This window comes from Parastagonospora nodorum (genome assembly GCF_000146915.1).
Source record: "Parastagonospora nodorum SN15 chromosome Unknown scaffold_3, whole genome shotgun sequence".
Classification (NCBI taxonomy): Eukaryota; Fungi; Ascomycota; class Dothideomycetes; order Pleosporales; family Phaeosphaeriaceae; genus Parastagonospora; species Parastagonospora nodorum.
The window spans coordinates 322,040-341,614 of NW_001884551.1; the positions used below are offsets into that span (position 1 = coordinate 322,040).

The following is a 19,575-nucleotide window of genomic DNA, read 5'->3' on the forward strand; positions in this document are numbered from 1 at the left end:
AGGACAACCATCCACATACAAGACTGCGAAGATATTCAAAAGCCTATATCGAAGCACATTGAGCTTTCTCTTCTCAAGCCAACCGTCATGAAGCAGTTCAATCAGCGTCAACCAGATAAAGGCGGCATCAAAGGCAGCGCGACAGCTACTATATCTCTCCCAATCGCAAACCCTCCTGCAGAAGACACCAACAAACCTTCTCAAGGAGCAAATTCTCAGCCGCAAACGAACGGTGACGTCCATAAAGGTAGCGTAAGCTACTCTCCTACACTCTTCATCTCACGCAAGCCCTCATCTAACACCAATCTCACAGACACAATCCCAAACATAACTCCCTCCACCACAAACCCCTACCTCGCCGCCCGCGAAGGCCTCGATCGAGACGGCTTCGTCGTCCTCCCCGCATCCCTCTTCCCCTCCTTCGATCTCACAGCCCTCCGTGAAGCCGCATCACGCATCACCACCGCCGCCCGAACCGGCACATGGCCCTACATCCGCACTCTCCCCAAGCAATTCCCACCGTGGCCACAAGACCCCAGTGCCGGTATATGGGGCGTCCAACACCTACTGCACCCCTCCAATCCCGACCACCTAATCTTCGCGCGCTCCTACTTCGACGCCGAACTGCTCAAATACGTCGGCGCGCTGATTGGCTGCGAGCAAGATGATTTGACCATGGAGTTGTATAATATGCTTGTGAGACCGGATCACAAGTTTGAGTTGCGCTGGCATAGAGACGATATACCTGCTACTGCGTCTGCGGAAGAGGAGTTGGAGCGGTTGAACAAGCCTGGCTGGCATGCGCAGTGGAATCTCGCTCTCTTCGACGACGCATCGCTCATTGTTGTTCCGGGGAGCCATAGGCGCGCACGCACAACCACTGAACGCGATGCACATCCATATGAACCCACGCTACCAGACCAACTTACGGTCAAGTTGAAAGCCGGTGAGGTGGCGTTTTACAATAATAATATCCTGCATAGAGGCGTGTATGATGAGGCCAAGGAAAGAATGACGCTGCATGGAAGTTTCGGGACGAAGGCGGCGGGCGAGCATAGGGCGCGGAATGTGTTGCAGCATGGGGTCGGAGAGTGGGCGGGGCAATGGGATTTGGAAGGCGAAGAGGGGGAGTGGGTACAGCGGGCGAAGGATATGAGGAATAGGTTGGTGGAATTGGGACGGGGGAGGGGAGACGTCGGGTTTTTCGCTGGGGATGAGTGAGTCTCATCCTTCAGTCGGTCGTCGCCCGCCGTCTCGAGCAACTTATTTGCAGCATCGGGGATTACTGCATCTAGCAGATCTCTCTCTTGCGGTTTCACTTTCCTAGACTTAGACGCCAAGGCATGTCGTTGTTAGCCTTCCAAGTCGGCCTTATTCACTACACAACGCAAAAAAGGACGCGTGATCACGGGACACGTAAATCTATCGACCCTGAAAATCTAAATCTGCACCCGGAATTTAGCAGCGCTGATGAGTTGTTTCAATATGCAGAATCATGTATCAGCCAGGCAAGCAAAAAGAAGAGCCGGCGCACTTTCGACCTCGGAAAACAACGAAGAAACGAACCTGTACGTCTATGTTTAATGTGAGCGTCTTCGAAGGCGCATGAGCCAACTCCTGAAGCCAACTACGACCTGCTACAGCCGAGCACGATTCGGACGCTACCTTTGACCTGCGGAGTACGGCAACAAGATCCCTCACATAACTGACATTGCAATTATAGTGTGTAAACAGTCCCTCTTTGTCTAAATGCTACGGCGAGTAAAACAGAACCAGATCCTTCCAACTATCAGTAGGAAATAAGTTGTCTACCTTGGGCATGCTCCGCTACTAAATCAGTGTGTGTATACATTTCCTTTGTATTTGCGAATCCTAAGCGCTATCAAGGTAACATGAGATTACATCGGTGCAATAAGGCGGTAGGTGTTCTCCTGTCTTATGAGGCTAGTCACGAGCTCAGTGACAGAATAGCAGTAAGGCTATTTCCAAGAGACAAATGTCACACCTTCGCAAGCTCGATTGAATTCAAATCACAAAGTGGTATGGTAAGCGCAGCATGAGCACAACTCCTACTGATAGTCTATCTAATAATCTCGAATCGTTTTTGCAATACGGAATCTGCACCAAGATCGAAGTGTACGATGTCAATTAATGACGCTAGGCATGATCTTATTCTCAGTGCATCATCTCAAAGTAAACACGTATCAATATTCATCCACATCTACACCTACTGCTGCACATTTGACCCAGTCCCCGAGCCCAACTCCGTTATACACGAACCAAACTGGTATGTGCGGGCATCCCACCGTAACGCTGGGATGCCCAAGGCAGAAAAACGCCAACCCAATCTCATCTCCCCACATTTCCGGTCGTGCATATGGCGTGCGTGCGTACGTGCACACAAACGATATCTAACTGCATTCTAATCTTGAGTGTAAGCACTTGAAAGATAAAGCCGTGGATTGTGATATGTTGTGGTTCGCTTACACGAAACGTGGGCCCGGTGGATATCGCAAGTCTGCCTTGTAAGGCATACCAGGCACCACTTTATTCGGCCACAATTTACCCACCCCGCTATCCCTCTTGGACATGGAACCATTTCAGGTTTTATTTGTTCTCCTGAGAAAGCAGTAGAGGCAGAACTAAATGGTGCATGCCAAATACGTTGTTGTAATAGTCAATTGATTGATCGATCAAAAATGTCGTGATCTAGTCTATACTGAACTCGTCGAAAGAAGAAGGGAAATGTCTAATGATTTGAGAGCAACAAAGTCAGATAACCGCCCGTATCCCAATGGCCTTGGATGCAACTGGGTATCATGCAGACTCAACGCCGTGTCCGAATTGAACCAAACCGTGCCGCCCAACCGTACACCCACACCGTCCCATTACGCCATTGAAATCAAAAGGAAGTAGCAAGCCGGCCACCTAATACTGCATCATTGATGCATTTGACTCGACTAGGCCACAAAGAGCATTCGTTCGTGTAGCCACCAGGCAGACTCGCCCTCAACGTATGCCCCATCCATCCAACCACGCCTTACTTACGATGCAACTCCTTCGAGTTACGATCGAGCCGTCTATTGACAGATCCAAGCACCACTTTAAGCACACCAGTAGCCGTGAGTTCGGCACTACCGTCACCGGTGAAAGGCACCGTATCCACAATATCCCTGAGTTCGTCGTCGCCCGCAAGTTCCCTAAGGCCGTCGTCGAGCTGCTTGAGATGCTCACGCGCACCGGGCTCTCGGCCGACCTGGAAGAATTGGATGCCGACCTGCCATGCGGGTGCGTCGAGCTTGTCTAGCTTCTTGGCTGCCTGAATGATGGGGGACTCGACGTCGTCTGAGGGCTCGCCGTCGGTGATTACAATGATGTTGATTGGCTTGGTTGAATCGGGCCTCTTCTCGAAGCGCTGCAGATACGGCTTGAGGATCTTGTTAAGGCGCTGGCCCGTGGGCGTTGCGCCGCTGGGTCGCACGGTCTGGAAGATCTCGACTACCGTGCCGGCGGTGGTGATGTTCTTGTATAGTGAGGAATCGGGGTGGTTTAGGAAGTATACGTCGATGCCGTCGGCGTCACGCTGTGTGCAGATTGGAGTGATGGTCTCGAGCGCTTTGCCAGTCTCTTTCCAGGATCGGCCGGCCATAGATCCTGAGTCGTCGATCAGGAATACAGTGTCGAAAGATTTCAGGAAAGCATAGGGATCGGAATCTGTAGAAGCGGCGAACGCCCTTGGTGGGTCTGCAGTTATTGACTGAGCAGGTCCTGGTGTGTAAGCAGGAGGAGCCTCGCTCGTGGAACCGAAGGGATTCATGCTTGAGCTGTCTGTACAAGCATTAGAATCTGATATCACAACAATAGATAGCGTACTTACCGGGCCTTCGTGTAGCAGGCGCTGGAGTGTATGGGTTGCTGTTGTCAGAAGGTGGTGCCAGCCCCGTCGGTGAAATGGGCGCTTTTGAGTACATTTGTGACGTTGTGTTTGCGCCGGATGAGGCCGGAGAGTTCAGTGGATTTGGGCTCTTCTTCGAGAATTTCCTTTTGAAGCTGCCGATCATGTTTCTGGTTGAGGATGCGTGCGGAAGATTATGTAGATTGTAATCACCGGTGTAAAAGCAAGGTCGGTCATATGCGTTGGCAGGTGAGACAGACATTGAGCAAGCGCAAACGGCTTTATATCTTAGTCAGAGGAGGGGCAAGCGGGATCTATGCCGAATAGTGAAAGCTTAATGAGCAAATCGCGCTTGGGTGCAAATAATGTACTACTTGTAACCCACGGTTGAAAGAATCCTAGTCTTTATATCAACCCAGGGGCAATGTATCGCGATCAGCCTGGAAACCGCCTTGAAGACCAGAAACGTATGTTTCATCGAATCATGTAAAATTGTTTACGATTTGTGCCTTGCGCACTGCCACTCACGAAGGGGTCGCCCCTAATGACAATGCATAGCCTGATCGTTGCGCCGTGTTGGGTTGGTACCTGGGGCGCAGCATCTCACCAATCAAGTGGCATTCGGCTGTGCACCCACCATGTGACCTCACCACCTCGCGCGCGCCACACTGACTCCAGCATTGGTTCGCTATACGCCATAATCGCCTCTAGTGTCCGAACACCCGTTCGTGAGCATATATGTCGCCTGCATTGGAATAGTGCTAGGTACTGCGACCGGTTGGTAACCCCATGAAGTGACCGAAGCATGACAAGGCACAGTTCAGGCACAATCGCCTATATGTCACGTTCCGGTCAGCATAGCTGAGCTCAAGGTGAAGTGAAATTAATGGAGTGACACTTAGGTTTGCGAATTCAAAGACGAAGTTCTCTCGACCATTGGAACTGAACACATCATTCCCTAGGGTGTTTACGCCGAGTCTCGAAATTATACACGACTCTTCCTTGGCGAGCTGAGCTTCAGGCTCGGCACGACTATAAAGGTGCAAAAGCGGTCGTTGACCGTCGCATCAGAGATGCAAGCCTTTTGTTAAGAGCCCGTGCTAGAGCAAGTAGACGCCATAGGGCTGAAGCCGACGGTCCACAAGCTCAACCTAGAAGCACTCTAGAAGGTCGTCTGAATAAGCTTCGCACCAGGGTGTACACGAAGCGGCATCACGGATGCCTCAAATGGCCTCAGATAACGTCTCTAGCGGTCCAATCCCTGTCGACAGCCATGAACAGATCCCTGATCGCAACATGCCTGGTCAGGCAACTACTCGGCGTCCTTTGATGACCTTTCCGCTGAAAGCCGTTTGCAAGCGTTCGATTGCCGGTCAGTGACCGTGGGAGTGTCCACAAGACCGGTCGCTTGGCTGTACTCCAGGCATACTCGGCGCGGTGATGAGTCCAGCATTCTAAGCATATGCTAACGTCGAGGCTGCCGGCTTCGAGGCTGAGCTGGCTTTGTATGAAGTCAAGAAGGGGAAGAAGTCGTGACCGCAGACCGCAGTGCGCATGGTGCATATCTACTTGGTAGTTGGAGCATTGTCGGAGAGACAAGAGGAGTCGATCAACGTCCCCCCAAGTAATACGTCGGCTCTGTGTTGTCGTAGATCTTTCCTTGCAACCGAACAGTATCGATCTTGTGGAAGAAGCGCACCATTTCCCCAAGTTGAAAAGAGTCACATTGCAGTGATGTATCGTATCCAAGCTTGCACTGTCTCTCTCCCGATGTGTATAGTTTGAGGAAGTGCGCCTGGAGCGAATTGATCGTCTCCAGTATGTACTCCCGTCGCTGTATCATCTCGTCCTCTATGCCTTGTGGCAGATCCCACCACAGTGCTTTTGTATGATCCTCCTCCACCCCCGGTCTCCATTGCACGGAGTCGCGCATGATCAGCTGCTTGGAGTACCTCGTCACCCATGGCGGGTGATCAAAGAGCAGCCCAACCAGAAGCTTCTGTCTGATCCGTTCCTCCGTCAACGTCGGATTCGGCTTTCCCTTAATCTTTACATCTGCAAGTTGCATGTATTTCCTTCTCTGTGCGTATTTCGAGAGACACGCGACCGCATCGAAACGGTCTGCAACGACGGCGAGGTTTGCGAGATTGGCGACTGGGGGATTTGGAGTCGCGAGGTCGACGCCATGCACTGCACGTAGAAAGTCGGCAAGCAAGTTCTGAATTGCAGAAGTCTTGGATATCGCTATTCTACCGACATTTATGATCTCAATGTGCGGAAGTACTTCTGAGGATACCTCCGCAATGTCTGAGTACCCGCTAAGTCGAAGAGCTTCAAGCGCTGCTGATAGCTGCTGCCCTTCCCGAAACCTATCGCTCAGTAGATTCTCAAAGTATCTCGAGTTTTGCTGCAGGGTCTTTGAGTCTACGCGATACGAGTATCGCTGGCCATTTTCTTCCTGGGCAATGTCGAGGATGAGATTACCGCTTGTGGCAATGACTAATGGGTCATCGTCGTCCGGCATTGTGTATAAAGGGTGTTTGATCTGACTCCTCGGGGTGTTTTCCTTCATGGGTATGGCCAGAACATTGTGAAGATTAGAGGGCAGGACGATGTGTGGATGTCAGGAGATATGGCGGAGTGAGGTCACAACCGCCTGGCAGAGGCGAGGTGCAAAGCACCGCCTGAGTGACAGCCAATCGGAGGGCAAGGACGGCGGGCTGTCGCGGTCTCGAAATGAGCCTTTGTGCACGCGATCATCACTTCAACCTCAACACAGGAACAAACAGCCTGAATGTCTCACAATGGGTCATGGCGGTCACGATGTTGTGTTGTATGTGTGTATTAGCAGCTATATGCTGATGTCTCTCTATGTATGGACGACATGGTATAGTTCCAGTCTAATGCCCCTCAATGCCCCAGCCTTCAACATAGGAAAACGTGACCTGGATATCTTCGAAGCACTTTCATCAATCCAGGAATTCATAATCAGAACGCCATCGCTGTAGGCCCGCAAATCGCAAGGCCCTGGTTCAAATCAACAAAAGAGAGGGGTGGCCGAAGGCCTTTGCGGGAAAGCTGCATCCGAAGAAGCCGATTTCGCTATGGTGCGCGGCGCTGACCGGGAAGGGCCTTGCGCATCCAGTCGTCACCACAGATACCGTGGCCGACGCGGGTGTCGTAGAACATCCGTTGTCGCTCAGCACGCTCCTTGTATGTGAGGCGATGCTTGCGAAGCTTGCCCTTGCGGCTTGCTCGCCATTCATCTTCTGTCTCGCCCTGCGATGAGTTAGCTAAAAGATCTACTTGATGTGGAAGATCCGGCTATACTTACAATGATTTCCCAGATTTGCATCTCTTCTGGGTTCATGCGGTTGTAGTAGTATGGCTTCGGCTCTGGCTTCTCGAAGCTCAAGCGCTCGCTAAGACGGCGAAACATTGTGATGGTAAAAGCGTGGATTTGTTGAGTGTCCGTTGTTGAACGTGTGTGTGGTGGTTTTGGAGAGGTTTGCTCGAACACAGGTGTGGTGTTATTGTGTATTAGGTGTGTTCGAGGTAATGGTCGAGAAGAGGAAATATTATAGCAGTTGGCGGAATTATAAAGTATACAGCGATTGTAAAATCACTGGCAGTGAACAGTGTTGAGCTGGTAAACCACGGTTCTGTGTTGCAAAAGTTTTGCGTTGCTCTGGATGTGGGACTGGGCCTCTTGGTATGTGTGGGACCCGAGCCAATGCAGGTGGGAAATAAATCGCGCAAATGTTAGATGCGATAAAGACCACGGGAATCGACAGAAAACGGCCAACCGCCAAAGCGCAGTTAGTACTCTCTCACTCTCCACACTTGACAGCGGTACCGAGGATATATAACATCATAGCGATCGGCTCCAGGGCTTGCAGGACGGCTCCTGAAACCAAGACTTGACAAGAAGTGTTCGATGAAACTTTCCAAGAGACCAAGGCGCGCCGAGACACTGGGGAATGCGCGTGCTTTAACAGCCTCGAATCTGGGGCTCTGCGTAACAAAGTCTGTTGCACTGAGTTGACGATCACCAAGCTTTCAAGTGGTGGATCACAATAACCAAGACCTTGGCTCAATCTTGGAGTAACCACCAAACGACCAAAAGCAAACTGCCACAGCTGGCACCTCCCGTTAGCGCCCACTCTATTACAGATTGGGTTGCATCTGTGCACCTCATGTCGTGCCTCGATGATCTCAGGGTGCATCCCTTTTGACGATGCGAGAGTGCAGCACTGCAGCTTCATGCTGCTTCGCGTTCTTCCACCAGTCACGGTTGCAAATATACATCCTTCTGCGTGTATGTGTGGTTGATTCCCGCGGTCCGGACTTCGTGATCGAGATGTTCGAGATTGAAAGATATGATCGTTTGGGACAATTAATGTCTGAGATCTATTGTCATCGGACCGGCAATTGACGAGGCTGGAGAAGGGCCAGCGTGATGGCCAAGCGATAAAAAGAAGTTAGTTCATGTTTGCTAATGAAGTCCGGTGGACGGTAGACGTGGGGCAGCCATCAACTCGGTGCATGAGGAACCGACATCGCACCAACGGCTCTGTGTCCTTCGGCCCCAGACTGCGAGTCTCAAGGTCCCGCGAGATGAATCCGGATGAATACGAAGCCCCGTACCGCCTCACCCTTGAAGCTGACGATGCTTCTGAAGAAGAGTTCGTTGAGAAACGCAAGAAAATTGAATGTTGAATGATAATGCGCCACTGCCGCGATGGCCGCCAGGATGAAGGCGGCAACCCAGAATGGCACGCTAATTCCAGGATTCGGCCGAAGCTTGGGCGGATGCCTCATCATCCATCTGCAGCCAAGACTGCACAGAACACAGGAGCGACGAATTGCAACATCACTTTACGGGCATGCTCAATCATAGGGCCAGTGCTCGAAGTTAACACGCTGACGCCCACGTCAGCACCATGGCTCAGTGAGCAACACGCACATCACCACCTCGCCTCGAAGACCTTCTGCTGCATGATTACGACTTCTCGAACGCGTCACTTGTGCCAGACGATATCGACATGATAGCGACTTCGAAGCAGAAGCATTGCTCTGGTTCTGTTGAGTCGCAACCCCACGATGCGCACCCATGTTCCAGATCCCGCAAATCTGGGGACCCGGGCCAAGATCTGGACCTGTGCTCTTCCCAACAGGGACAGAAAGTTCTCAAAACGGAGCGTGAGATTGCAAGCAAGGGCGCTGGGCAGGCTCTTTTGGGTTGCACGGAAAAAACGATCGACGGCGCAAGGGGCGACTTGGTCGCAGTTCTAGAGGCATCCAGGCGTGTGGTTGTACAGTGACTCTATGCAACGCTCATCGTCACAACGGCAGCTTCGAGTTTTTATGCACTAATGCAATAACGGTCGAGAGATCCAGGTGAAGAGTGTCCGGACATGGCACGAATGCGTTGAATAGCGGTCCGGACTCCGGTACCACCAAGACAGAGCGCAAGGTCATCGACAGGGACAGGCGCGTTCCTGTCCCAGCACGACGTTTTTCTACAAGCAGGACATGCGACCCTGCGCTGGTAAGAAAAATGAACAGAGTATTCGACAAACAGCTGAGAAGGCTTATTGGGGATAGCGCTGCTACATACTGGGTCAGTGTGAGACAGTGTTCGAACACTTGCTTGCCGGTGAAGCCCTGGAGGATGTCCCACCCTGCGACCGCCAACTCCGTTTTGTTTCTTGGGTAGAGCTTCGCTAGATATCCCCTACGGAAACACAGCCGGACCTCGATTGCTCTTTCTTGCTACTCGCGCACGTCGCCTGGGACATCGCTAGAAATCTCGTGCATCTGTGGTTGTCCCAAGATGTGCTGTTTTGAGAGCCTGGATGCAGGTCGACTTCTGGTACAGATTCTTTCACCCAGTGATGGATCCCATGGATCGAGGGTCCGATCGTAGAAATCGTACTGGCCGATCGTGTTACGAAGAAGGACTTGACCCGACGGTTCTCGAACTTCAACTCCCGACGCTGCCGTAGTGGGCTTATGAACCGTCTATCCTCATGATGCCAAGTCTTTACTTTTGCTGTCCCGCGTTCTCACCTTCTTGCCAATCAGAACCAACAAGACCAGAGAACTTCATTGTGGCTATCAAAGCCAAGAACGACTTGCTGATCCTGTTGACTAGAGTGAGTCTGCTCCTCGGCCGAATGGTCAAGGTCAGGTTAAGTGCGTCATCTCCTTCCATATCGTCCACATATCGCTGTGTGCTATGACTTGTCTCAGAAGAGTGCTACGTTGTACCGTATCACAGTTAGGCAATTCAATGCCAAGGTTCTGCATAATCTATCCAATCTCCTCAGGTTGATCATTCACTGACCACGACTATTTCGTTTTGCATCATCCATACTCACAGTCGAGGTAATCGTCGATCGCGCGTTAGACTTGGGATGGTGCATATAGCTTTGGTCACAGCGGAGAGGTATAGGGCACTGTTCAAATGGACTGGATGGGACGTTGCCACCACATAAGGGGTCGCTATAAAAACTCTGCGACAACGAATTGAGGTATCAACAGACTGGCATCAACGACCGCCTATAGCTGACGACGGAAAGTAGCAGAGGCGATATGATAGCCTGAAGCTATACCCAGGATACTGAAGTCGGTATCAAAGGCCTCGTAATACCATCTATACCTTCAGGCCATGAGATGGGCTACCTGCTACAGCACTAGATCCAACCCGGCAATTCCTTGTGCATCGCGAGTGTGTCCGAGAGGATCTCGAAGCATGCGTCGATGCAAGCGTCGAGGAAGTCTGGGCACTGGAGGATAGCGTAGCATGCGGACCAGCGGAGCCAGAGATGCTCGATTGTGTCTTTGCCGGGCTGGTTGATGAAGATGCGTCGGGTGTATGCGTACTCGACCCAGATCTCGAAAATGTCGGGATTGGTTTCGGGTTTTTTGACGCGCCGGCTGGGGCTCTGGGCCTGGGCGCTGTTGAGAGCGTTGTTGTAGAAGGCTGAGTTGTGGCGTAGTAGGCCCTCGTGGATGTCGACGTGTTGCTAGCTTGAGGAGTCGCGGCCGGCAAGCGCCTTGACGAGTTTGGAAGTGATGCTTGAGGGGATGGGTTAGTATGTGTATAACGCGATGTGCTGGCGTGAGAGACACATCTTCTTCTTTGGTAGCTCCATGGTGATGTTGTTCGCCGATGTGGAATGTCCAAAGGATACACCAGCGAAGACTGCCTGAATGGAAGCGGTGTGCACGAGAGTGGAGGAAAGGTGATGGAAGAGGTATGTAATTTTCATACGTATGCGCATCTAGCTTCGACTACTGAACTTCCTTTGACCTTTCAACCTTGTTCCGTTCTCTAGATACTGTCCAAGTTCCGTCCCGATACACGTGTTGAACGTGCAGTGTGCGATGAGGCACCGAGAGGGTTGGAAAGAAGCAGCGACGGCACTTTGCGAAGCATGCTAGGTCAGAAAAAGCGCGACGTGTTCCTGTTTCGATTAGAAAGATTTGACAAGCAATGTGCGCTTATCACTCACCTTGAGCGCATCTTGCTCGTGCGTCTCTTTAGAAACGATAGGCGGGCTTGGTCTTGTAGCAAGGCTTGTCAGGTCCGTGGTCGTGGTACTTGCAAATGTCATCCAGGTTGAAGAACTGGTTGTAAGTCTGCTCGTTCATGCCGGAGCCAAGCTTTGGGCCAATAGCTTTGACAACGTCGAAAAGGAACTGTTGCGGCTGTGATACATTCTTGGCCCACTCCGTCCGGCCCGTGACATTGATGAAAATGTCGACGACGAAAGTGCGATGATTTGAATCCTGTGTCGAACAAGTATAGATCATGGCAGGAAGGTGATATGCTTGGTTTTGACTGCAGAGCATGCGCTCGATCATCACGTCAATGCAGGCGTCCTTGAAGTCTGCGTCTTGGAGATAGTCGCCCAGAGCGTAACAATTACCCCATCTTGTAGCTTCCTTGCTCGATTTTCCATCACTCGGACAATCGTCTGGACGGACCACGAAGATGCTGCCAGAATAGAGCCATTTGATCCATATGCTGAACGCCTCGTTGTTCACTTCGGGCAGATCGATAGCTCGGTCTTGGCCCTCTTTCCACTCTTTCTTCAACGCGTTGTCGAAAAAGCTGGAGCTACCACGCAGTATGTTCTCATGAATGTGGTACTCTTCTTGGATGTCACCGACGAGAATGAGGACGGGCCTTGACCTGAGTCTGGTGGTATGATATCAGCAGAAAAAAAAGTTATAGCAACTTGGCATACTACTTACTCAGGGCCATCTTCCATCGCACGGCGCACTTTCTTGCGCGGGGGCCCATCTGTGTTGTCGCTCATGATTGTTTATGGGCAAGGACTGAAGTTGAAAGCAAAGGCGAAGGTGCGGAAGGTTAGGTCATAATTTGCAAGCCTGTGCAAACGGTTGCGGTCTTGGCAAAGAGCGCTCAGCGGTGAAGTGAGGTGTGAGGGCAAAATTCTTCGGCACAGGGACTGTTCCGTGCGAGGTGAAGGTGAATCCAAGACAGCCACTGTCCATTGAGACAAGTTGAAGTTGAGTGTAATATGAAGTAGCGTAGATTGTTTTCGTCATGTAAACATTATGCTGAGCAGAACCGGGTATAACTTGCGCCAACATGAACGCCATGCGTGCCGATCGCTTGCGCAGAGATGAAACATAGGAGACGTAAGACTCCATCATGGAGCGTCGTGAGATGCTTAAAAGAGAATGTGAACAAGGAAACGAAAAGGTCTAGACAAGAAGAGAAGAAAGAGGGAGAGAGAAGAGATGATGCCTCGGCCAAGGGTGAGTATACTCACACCCCACCCATGACAACCTCCCCTGAGCCCAGGAAATCCGCCTCGTCGAAATCACTCCCGCTCCCGACCGCCACTCTGAGCGGCTCATTCCCTCCCTCGCCCTCTCTCCTCCTCGACTTGGGCTGCTTGATCTGCCTCACCGCGGGCATCATGTCCTCGGGTATCTCGCTCAACGGACTAACGGGCACCTCCTCGATCTCGATCTGCGCCTGCTTCCCAAACGCAAAAGAACTCGTGCTCAGATCCAGCCTCAGCTCGTCTTCATCGTGCCAGCTCCTCTTGCTCGGATTCGCATTCGCGCGGATGGAGCCGTACCCCGAGTCCTGGGAGCACGAGTGGAACGGCTGTGTGAATGTCTCGGCGGGCAGGGAGCCACATGTCGCGGGCGTCGACGTCGGCTTCGCCTGTGTAGAGGTGGATGTTGGTGGTGGGCTGGTCGGCAAACCCGCCGATTTTGTGCAGGCCGCAGAAGGGCAGGAGTTCGCGCTGGTGCACGACGTTGGCGGGATTGGTGGGCGGGGGTGTCAGGGTCATGGTGGAGGTCATGGTGGTGGAGATGGAGGGCAGGGCCATCATCTTGTTGGCGTGCGTCTTGTAGCCCTCGGGCACGCTTTTGCGGACACGCATGCCGACTTGCATGAGGTCGGCTTGGACGGCGCCGGGGACGTGGGGAGCGAGGGTTGGTCGGTCGGGGGTTGTGGTGTCGTTGTGGGAGGGTGCGTCGAAGTCGAAGGTCTCGTCTATGGGGAAGAAGTCGGTGATGGCGGGCTGGGTGAGGTGTCGTTTGCTGCGGTGGGCGTCTTCTTGTGTCGTGTGCATGTTCCGGTGCAGACGCCTGGAAAGAGGGGAATATCTGCTGCAGTGGAGCGATCCAACGATAATGCACTGACGCGGTAAGAACCTTTGGCCCCCAAAGGTACGGAATGATGCAGGGATCCGGGGTGTGGCGCAATCAATGACTTGCAAGTCTTGTCATGGGCAAGTGCGCAACAGATTAGTTTGCAGCTAAAATACCATGGCAACGTCAGCAGCAGGTAGGCAGTCAGGTCAGAGGTCACAGTTGACAGTTCACAGTTCACAGTTCACAGTCAGACTCCAGCAGCGGCAGTTGGTCTTGATGTACTGCACTGCACTGCGGCGCTGCGGCGTTGGGTGCTGATCCTCACGGGCGAGGGCCTGGCCTGGCCTTCCATGATCGACTCCCTCCGTGATTTGGCTTCGCGTTGGTCCGCCGATCCCGTCATCGTGTGCTTGTTCCCGACACTAGCGCCCCCATGCACTCGCAGGCTTCGAGAAGCATGTCAATTTGCCTCGCTTGGACAAGCCCTGTCACGAAACAACTCTCAAACACCCACCACGCACGCCGTCCTTGGTTGTCTGCCTGCCAAAAGCCAAAATGGTCATGTGCTGCTGACACTGTCAAGGGCGACAGTCCCGCTTGCCGATCGACATTTCGTACACTTCCGATCGCCAGCATCGCCAGGGCTATCGCTGTTGGCAAATCTATCCCGAGCTTAGATCAGCAAACCCACCGCAGTCTGACACCGAAGAGTGACGTCTCGAAATCTTTAACATTTGCTTCGCGGAGGCCCAAATATAGAAACTTTGGAGCAGAGAGCAACCAGTGTTGTTGCCATGTTTACCTACGTCAATGGCGTTGCCCGTGCTTGTTGACAACGAGGCTTGTGGCCGCTGCAATTCGTACAAGAGCTATACAGCACCAATTTGTATCGCGGCGACATAGTGAGCTGTTCAGATGCATCAAGAACCCCATACCACGCCGGTCAACCAGGACTTGTGTCCGAAAAACATCGCAACACATCGCCGATCATCTCACCGCACGAAAAGTCTACTCCGCTGAGCAAGAGAACTTAATTGTTTTCATTACAAGAATCATCGACGATGAAGAAGAATCGCACGATGTATGCACACATGATGCCAGCTCAGATCCGAGCTCCCAAACCCGTGCGCCGCGAAAAGTCGGATATCAGCTCATGCCCAGGATGACCAAAAACCTTTCACCCCTTCAGATAGGACATCTCATCTTCCTCCAACAATCCATCCTCACAACCACCAAACCCCACCACCTCACGCCTTAGTCGTCATACTGATAGTCTCGACACCCTCTTTCCTCGCCTGCCTCGCCGCCCACTTATCCGCCAACCACGTCACCATCGTAACCACCATACTAACCCCCAACAGCAAGAACACCACCAGCGTTCCGTACAGCGCGAACCGGCCCTCCTGGCACACGCTCTTGAAGCTCTCGTTGCTCAGATGGCTCGGCACACTGCTCGTCTGCGGGCCCGGCGCGCTGTTGGCGTATCTGCACGACCACGTCTGGATCGTGTCGAGCTCGGGGGCGTTGCGGTTGAGGATGTGTGCCCAGACGACGGTCATGAGCGTCAGGAGGAAGGAAGGCAGGATCGTGCCGAGGGAGATGAGGGCGCGGAGAGTGTATTTCTGGCGCAGGGCGAACTGCGATGTTGTTAGTATGGACAGGTAGATCCATGTGGCATGTTGCAAGCTTACCTTGGGTACAACAGACATGACCAGAAACACGCCTGACAAGACTAACGTAACAACCGCGGATGCGATCAGCGCTTTCGTCCCGTGCGTGTCGAAGTGCTGGGACCACAGCGGCGCCCACCATGGGTTCGAGGCATGTTGCTTGTTGTACACATCGAGTGTGTGCGCCGCAGTACCCAGGATGCAAATGCTAAACACGATAACGAGACCCGTGATGATGGTCTGGGCCAAGTGTAGCGGAGCCGGGTTGACCTTCATTTTCGCGAGTCGGTCGGTATGAACAAGAAGATATTCGTATATGTGTGTAAAGGATCAACCTAAGCACCCAGAAAAGAACGACTGGACGGAAAAAAACGAAACAATGAAAAAAGGACCTGCGATTGAAGATCTGACTTTTCGCCTGGATGTGAGCTGGAAGAAATCAAGCAAAGGGGATATGAATCGTCTTTAACACGTCCTCTTTTCGAAGCGCTCACCTCCCACCCTATCCCACACCCATACACAAGAATAGTTTGAATATTAGCGCTAATTTACCTTTTTGCCGCCCGCACCTGTTTTCCTGCACGCCCCCGAGCTACTTTTGGGGCCAATTGCAAGCCGGCGCGTAACACTGCATGCGAAGCCCGAAATAGCCATTTAACTCCCTTTTTTCCACCCATCCTACCGCAAACATGCATGCACTTACCCCATCCGCATTATTAGCCCACAATTTCCCATGCTGCACAGCGACGATCGTATATTCTTCGTGTGAGCTAGCCTGGTGATGGCGCACCATTGGAGGAGCGAATGATAGAGCGAACGCTGGTTCAGCGGAACATGTGAAACCCGGGAATGCAGTGTCGGCGCGTAGAGGGAGGAGTGTGGCTGGGCGCTTAGGCGTGTGGAGATGTGATTGGTTGGGTGGAGGTGGGACTAAGAAGGGTGTGAGGAACATGGGAAAGGGGGATTTGGGTGGTGGGGTGGATGGTAAATACGGGTTATGGGCGCGAGGTTTCTGGGTAAGTCGGATGGGCTGATCCGTTATTGTGGTAGTGTCAGATGGTGTGCGATGGTGGCATGTCCAGGGAACTACCATCTAGGGTTATATTGGCGAGATGTATTGTTGATAGAAAAGTACTCGTGGGCACAAGATGGCTTTTTTTGAGTATTTGACTCTTATTGTTGGCGGCCTTGACATGATTCGACTGGGAGTATTTACATGCCCGAGGTAACGGATGTTAGTCGTGATGCAAAAAGGTATTTCGGAGATTCACATTTGATATATTCGCAGTACACAAAAGGTAAATAGACCTTTTTTTTTGTAAAATGGTTATTGAGGACGTGCCAGTGATTTTGTTCAACAACTGCTGGCTATGAAGAGCAGGTGACAAAGTGTCACTACATGCTCTATGTGCTGGTGTGTCAGCTCCGAATTCCAAGGGGGTATATAACGCAAGCTATGCTGAACAAATGAAAGAGCAAACGCAAACCTCCAGCAACCGTCTTCAAACCCCTCAACATTTAGTTCATCTTTCACTATCCTTGCTCCAGAACTTGGCAATGATGTCCTTGGGCGCCACCTCGATCCGCTCCTTCGCCTCATATACGTCGAGCGTCTTGACAACACCCATACAGACCAGCACCGCCGAGCGATCCTTCGCCTCGTTGGTCGTCTCGATGAGCTTATGTAGAAGCTTTGCCAGCCTCTCCAAGTACTCGTTGGGCGCCTGAGCATTCTTCCCTTGCTGATCCTGCTCCCAGTCCTCGAAGTCCTTGTCGCCCTTCTGAGTAACGTACTCGTCTTTGAACCGTTGCCAGACATAAGTGGCATAACCTCCGTCCTCTTCGTTGTACTGGCCCTTGCCGCCGACCAAAATGTTCGGTGTGCGGCCAAACCACAGCTCCTGGAGTGGTCGCTTCTGGACGCCGCTCTTGAGCTCCTTGAGCTGTTCTTGCTTGACGAGCGTGCCCTTGGGAATGACAGTGCAAAGTGAATGCTCGAGCTCAACTGCGGGAAGAGCAGGTTCTGGGACGTCGGGGTAGTGACATGGAGGGAGGTCAGCGTCCTCTGGAACGTCCTCCTCAGCGATGTAGGCGTCGACTTCAAACCGGACGATCATGACCAAGTCGCCGAACTGGTACTTGATGAAGCAGTGGTGTCCAGTTGCGTTCTCGAGGTCTGGGTCTTCTGTCGTGAGCCACTTCTCGAAGTTCCGACCACACGAGCCCTTGGCAGACGAGCCCTTGAAGCTTCCCTTTTTGCCGATGAAGAGAGTGTCACCCTCAATTGTGAGCTCGAGGTGGTAGGGCTGGTCTGGGGCGCCCTTAATAAACTTGATCAATTGTTCCAGGCTTGATCGGTTCACAACCACGTTGATCTTCTGCTTGTCGAAGCGGAAGTTAGGGTTCGTGACGAGTATAGACAGGAGCATTGGTAGATACTGATACCCGGGACAGCGACCGGCGTGCTCATCGATGTAGTATTGACCCTTGTCGGTTGGGATCTCGATGGGAAATTCGTCCTTGTGCGGCTTCTTGTATAACGGAGGATTGCCTGGAGCATATATTGCCGTGGTCTCACCCTCCTTGGTGTCTTTGAAGGAGTAGCTGGTGACAAAGCTACATCCTTTTCTCGATGAGACCTGGGTGTCGATTGGCGAAATGTTGGTTCCCGTGAGTGACTTCAAGACGACCTTCTCACTTGCTTTCCTGAAGAGGTGTTCGGTCTTCTTGGGCTTCCTCCAATCTGGGAGTGGGGCGAGGTTAGAGGGATACTTTGAAGGATGAATCTCGTAGTATCGCTTGTTAGAAAGCTTGTCGATAAAGATTCTGCCGTTCTCGCGCGTCGCTCCGAGCTCGATGACCGAAGAAGCTCCAGTGGTTTTACTCCGGCTTTGAATTGTCTGGGTCTTTGTCACGCGAGCATTGCTAACAGTGTTATTTAGTGTGTAATTTGCTCGTACTCGAAGGGTGGCCGAGGTTGTTTGCGACTCGAATAGCCGACGTGTTGGGCAGAGAGTATCGAGTCCGGCTCCAGTGGTGGGTGGCCTGGTTCAAATCAGTAATATGTGCTCAATATGTTCAGGTCTCAATAATCGTCAGTCACCATGCTTTGAGTAAGTTGTATTTGTCCGCAGGAGAGTTCAAGTGCTGTATGATGGAAAACAGTGGTGCGAAGTGTGCCGGCGACATTACAAAATTCCTACCTATTGATACATGTATTTGACATGGAGAGCTTCCAGCTGATTTGGCACCATGTATACTGGCCCGGAAGTGCCCTCGTAAGATTCGAGTGCCGACCCGAGGACATGCTATGATAGCTGGCCCGCGAGTCCCCCTCCAAAGCCCCACTTCCGCCGTCCTGTACTTGGTGATGCCTTCGCCTTTCCTTGTTTCGCAGCCTGTAGAGGATGGTCTTGCTCCCATTTCTCGTCCGCTTTGTATGCCGAAGTCGCTTGCTCAAGGTTGTAGTTTGCTTGTTCGAGGTACAGGAGAGCAACATCGTATCTGCCTTCCAGTCAGCATGTCTTTCATGAACATCGATCTTTCAAGGGTAGTTCCTACTCCGAGACCTTGCAAGTAACCATAAACTTGCGCAGCTTGGTCTTCTTCATCTCCTCCTCTTCGCCCTCGAGCGGCCGCGGACTAAGACTAACTCCGCCTTTGTAGAACTCCCCGGGTATCAAGATCGTCCTCCGCGCTGCCAATAGATGGTCTGCGTACATCTTGTTCGTTCGGCGCAGTGCATCGGCGGGCACGCCATATCTCAGTGACAGCGAGCTTATGGTGTCGTTGTTCGGGTCGACGAAGTGTAGCACATCGGGCGCATTTTCTGAGCTGCTCGTCGGTTTCTCTGGTGGCGGCTGTAGTGAGTTGTGGGCCGAGTATGCTGGAAGTTCATCATCTGCTTGCTCGTCTGGTGGCGAGTATGTAGGAGGCTCGCTGAGACCTTGTGGCGGTAGCGGTGATGGTCCGGTTGCTATCTGGCAGAATGGACAGTAGTCCACAAATCGAGGATTGTCGGTCAGGCATCGAGCGCATATAGCGCGACCGCAGCATTCCAAACGGCGCTCGAACTGTGTTGGCTTTTCCGTCTTCTCATCGTATGTTGGTGGTATCGACGACAACAGCGCCGCGCAAGTGCAACAAGCTTCAGACATGATGGTATCGTGAGATGTATACTTCGAGTGACTACAACACTAGGAAATAGTATGCGCGGGAGTAAGTGATACTGGGGGCGAATGAATGCTACGTCATGACTAGAATGGTTAGTCGCCCATGCCTCCACGTGCACGCGTGACAGAGACCACGCTCATCCATATCGCTGGACATCACCTATAACCTCTCCGGTCGGCGGTCTAG

At 52.2% G+C, this 19,575-nt stretch overlaps 11 protein-coding genes across 11 annotated transcripts; 3 read left to right on the forward strand and 8 right to left on the reverse strand.

The window, feature by feature from the left end:
• Positions 1-87: 87 nt before the first annotated feature.
• SNOG_01990 (hypothetical protein) lies at positions 88-1,058 on the forward strand (the record flags this gene model as incomplete). Its single annotated transcript, XM_001792559.1, has 2 exons — positions 88-946; positions 1,006-1,058. 2 exons carry the CDS (start codon positions 88-90, stop codon positions 1,056-1,058), a joined length of 912 nt encoding a protein of 303 aa, XP_001792611.1.
• A 437-nt stretch (positions 1,059-1,495) lies between these two features.
• SNOG_01991 (hypothetical protein) lies at positions 1,496-1,705 on the forward strand (the record flags this gene model as incomplete). Its single annotated transcript, XM_001792560.1, has 2 exons — positions 1,496-1,568; positions 1,644-1,705. 2 exons carry the CDS (start codon positions 1,496-1,498, stop codon positions 1,703-1,705), a joined length of 135 nt encoding a protein of 44 aa, XP_001792612.1.
• Positions 1,706-3,040: 1,335 nt separating this feature from the next.
• SNOG_01992 (hypothetical protein) lies at positions 3,041-4,061 on the reverse strand (the record flags this gene model as incomplete). Its single annotated transcript, XM_001792561.1, has 2 exons — positions 3,041-3,714; positions 3,878-4,061. 2 exons carry the CDS (start codon positions 4,059-4,061, stop codon positions 3,041-3,043), a joined length of 858 nt encoding a protein of 285 aa, XP_001792613.1.
• Positions 4,062-5,504: 1,443 nt separating this feature from the next.
• SNOG_01993 (hypothetical protein) lies at positions 5,505-6,419 on the reverse strand (the record flags this gene model as incomplete). Its single annotated transcript, XM_001792562.1, has 1 exon — positions 5,505-6,419. The coding sequence occupies one exon, from the start codon at positions 6,417-6,419 to the stop codon at positions 5,505-5,507; it is 915 nt and encodes a 304-aa protein (XP_001792614.1).
• Positions 6,420-6,699: 280 nt separating this feature from the next.
• SNOG_01994 (hypothetical protein) lies at positions 6,700-6,903 on the forward strand (the record flags this gene model as incomplete). Its single annotated transcript, XM_001792563.1, has 2 exons — positions 6,700-6,728; positions 6,789-6,903. The coding sequence occupies 2 exons, from the start codon at positions 6,700-6,702 to the stop codon at positions 6,901-6,903; spliced, it is 144 nt and encodes a 47-aa protein (XP_001792615.1).
• A 94-nt stretch (positions 6,904-6,997) lies between these two features.
• Positions 6,998-7,334, reverse strand: SNOG_01995 (hypothetical protein; the record flags this gene model as incomplete). Its single annotated transcript, XM_001792564.1, has 2 exons — positions 6,998-7,174; positions 7,230-7,334. 2 exons carry the CDS (start codon positions 7,332-7,334, stop codon positions 6,998-7,000), a joined length of 282 nt encoding a protein of 93 aa, XP_001792616.1.
• Positions 7,335-9,670: 2,336 nt separating this feature from the next.
• On the reverse strand, positions 9,671-10,007 carry SNOG_01996 (hypothetical protein; the record flags this gene model as incomplete). Its single annotated transcript, XM_001792565.1, has 2 exons — positions 9,671-9,894; positions 9,968-10,007. 2 exons carry the CDS (start codon positions 10,005-10,007, stop codon positions 9,671-9,673), a joined length of 264 nt encoding a protein of 87 aa, XP_001792617.1.
• A 586-nt stretch (positions 10,008-10,593) lies between these two features.
• SNOG_01997 (hypothetical protein) lies at positions 10,594-11,055 on the reverse strand (the record flags this gene model as incomplete). Its single annotated transcript, XM_001792566.1, has 2 exons — positions 10,594-10,883; positions 11,031-11,055. The coding sequence occupies 2 exons, from the start codon at positions 11,053-11,055 to the stop codon at positions 10,594-10,596; spliced, it is 315 nt and encodes a 104-aa protein (XP_001792618.1).
• Positions 11,056-11,443: 388 nt separating this feature from the next.
• SNOG_01999 (hypothetical protein) lies at positions 11,444-13,524 on the reverse strand (the record flags this gene model as incomplete). Its single annotated transcript, XM_001792567.1, is given in 4 exon segments — positions 11,444-12,098; positions 12,161-12,209; positions 12,713-13,028; positions 13,048-13,524. The coding sequence occupies 4 exon segments, from the start codon at positions 13,522-13,524 to the stop codon at positions 11,444-11,446; spliced, it is 1,497 nt and encodes a 498-aa protein (XP_001792619.1).
• Positions 13,525-14,560: 1,036 nt separating this feature from the next.
• SNOG_02000 (hypothetical protein) lies at positions 14,561-15,623 on the reverse strand. Its single transcript, XM_001792568.1, has 2 exons — positions 15,238-15,623; positions 14,561-15,183 (listed from the first exon to the last, which is right to left on the reverse strand). The coding sequence occupies exons 1-2, from the start codon at positions 15,490-15,492 to the stop codon at positions 14,794-14,796; spliced, it is 645 nt and encodes a 214-aa protein (XP_001792620.1). The 5' UTR covers positions 15,493-15,623; the 3' UTR covers positions 14,561-14,793.
• A 1,116-nt stretch (positions 15,624-16,739) lies between these two features.
• On the reverse strand, positions 16,740-19,373 carry SNOG_02002 (hypothetical protein; the record flags this gene model as incomplete). Its single annotated transcript, XM_001792569.1, has 3 exons — positions 16,740-18,141; positions 18,526-18,720; positions 18,778-19,373. The coding sequence occupies 3 exons, from the start codon at positions 19,371-19,373 to the stop codon at positions 16,740-16,742; spliced, it is 2,193 nt and encodes a 730-aa protein (XP_001792621.1).
• Between the last annotated feature and the right edge of the window lie 202 nt (positions 19,374-19,575).

Excerpts from the sequence above, each read along its gene's own strand:
- SNOG_02000 (XM_001792568.1), bottom strand. The coding sequence starts at position 15,492 with ATGAAGGTCAACCCGGCTCCGCTACACTTGGCCCAGACCATCATCACG. Across the intron at positions 15,184-15,237 it reads TCATGTCTGTTGTACCCAAG|TTCGCCCTGCGCCAGAAATA; the intron begins GTAAGCTTGCAA and ends ACAACATCGCAG.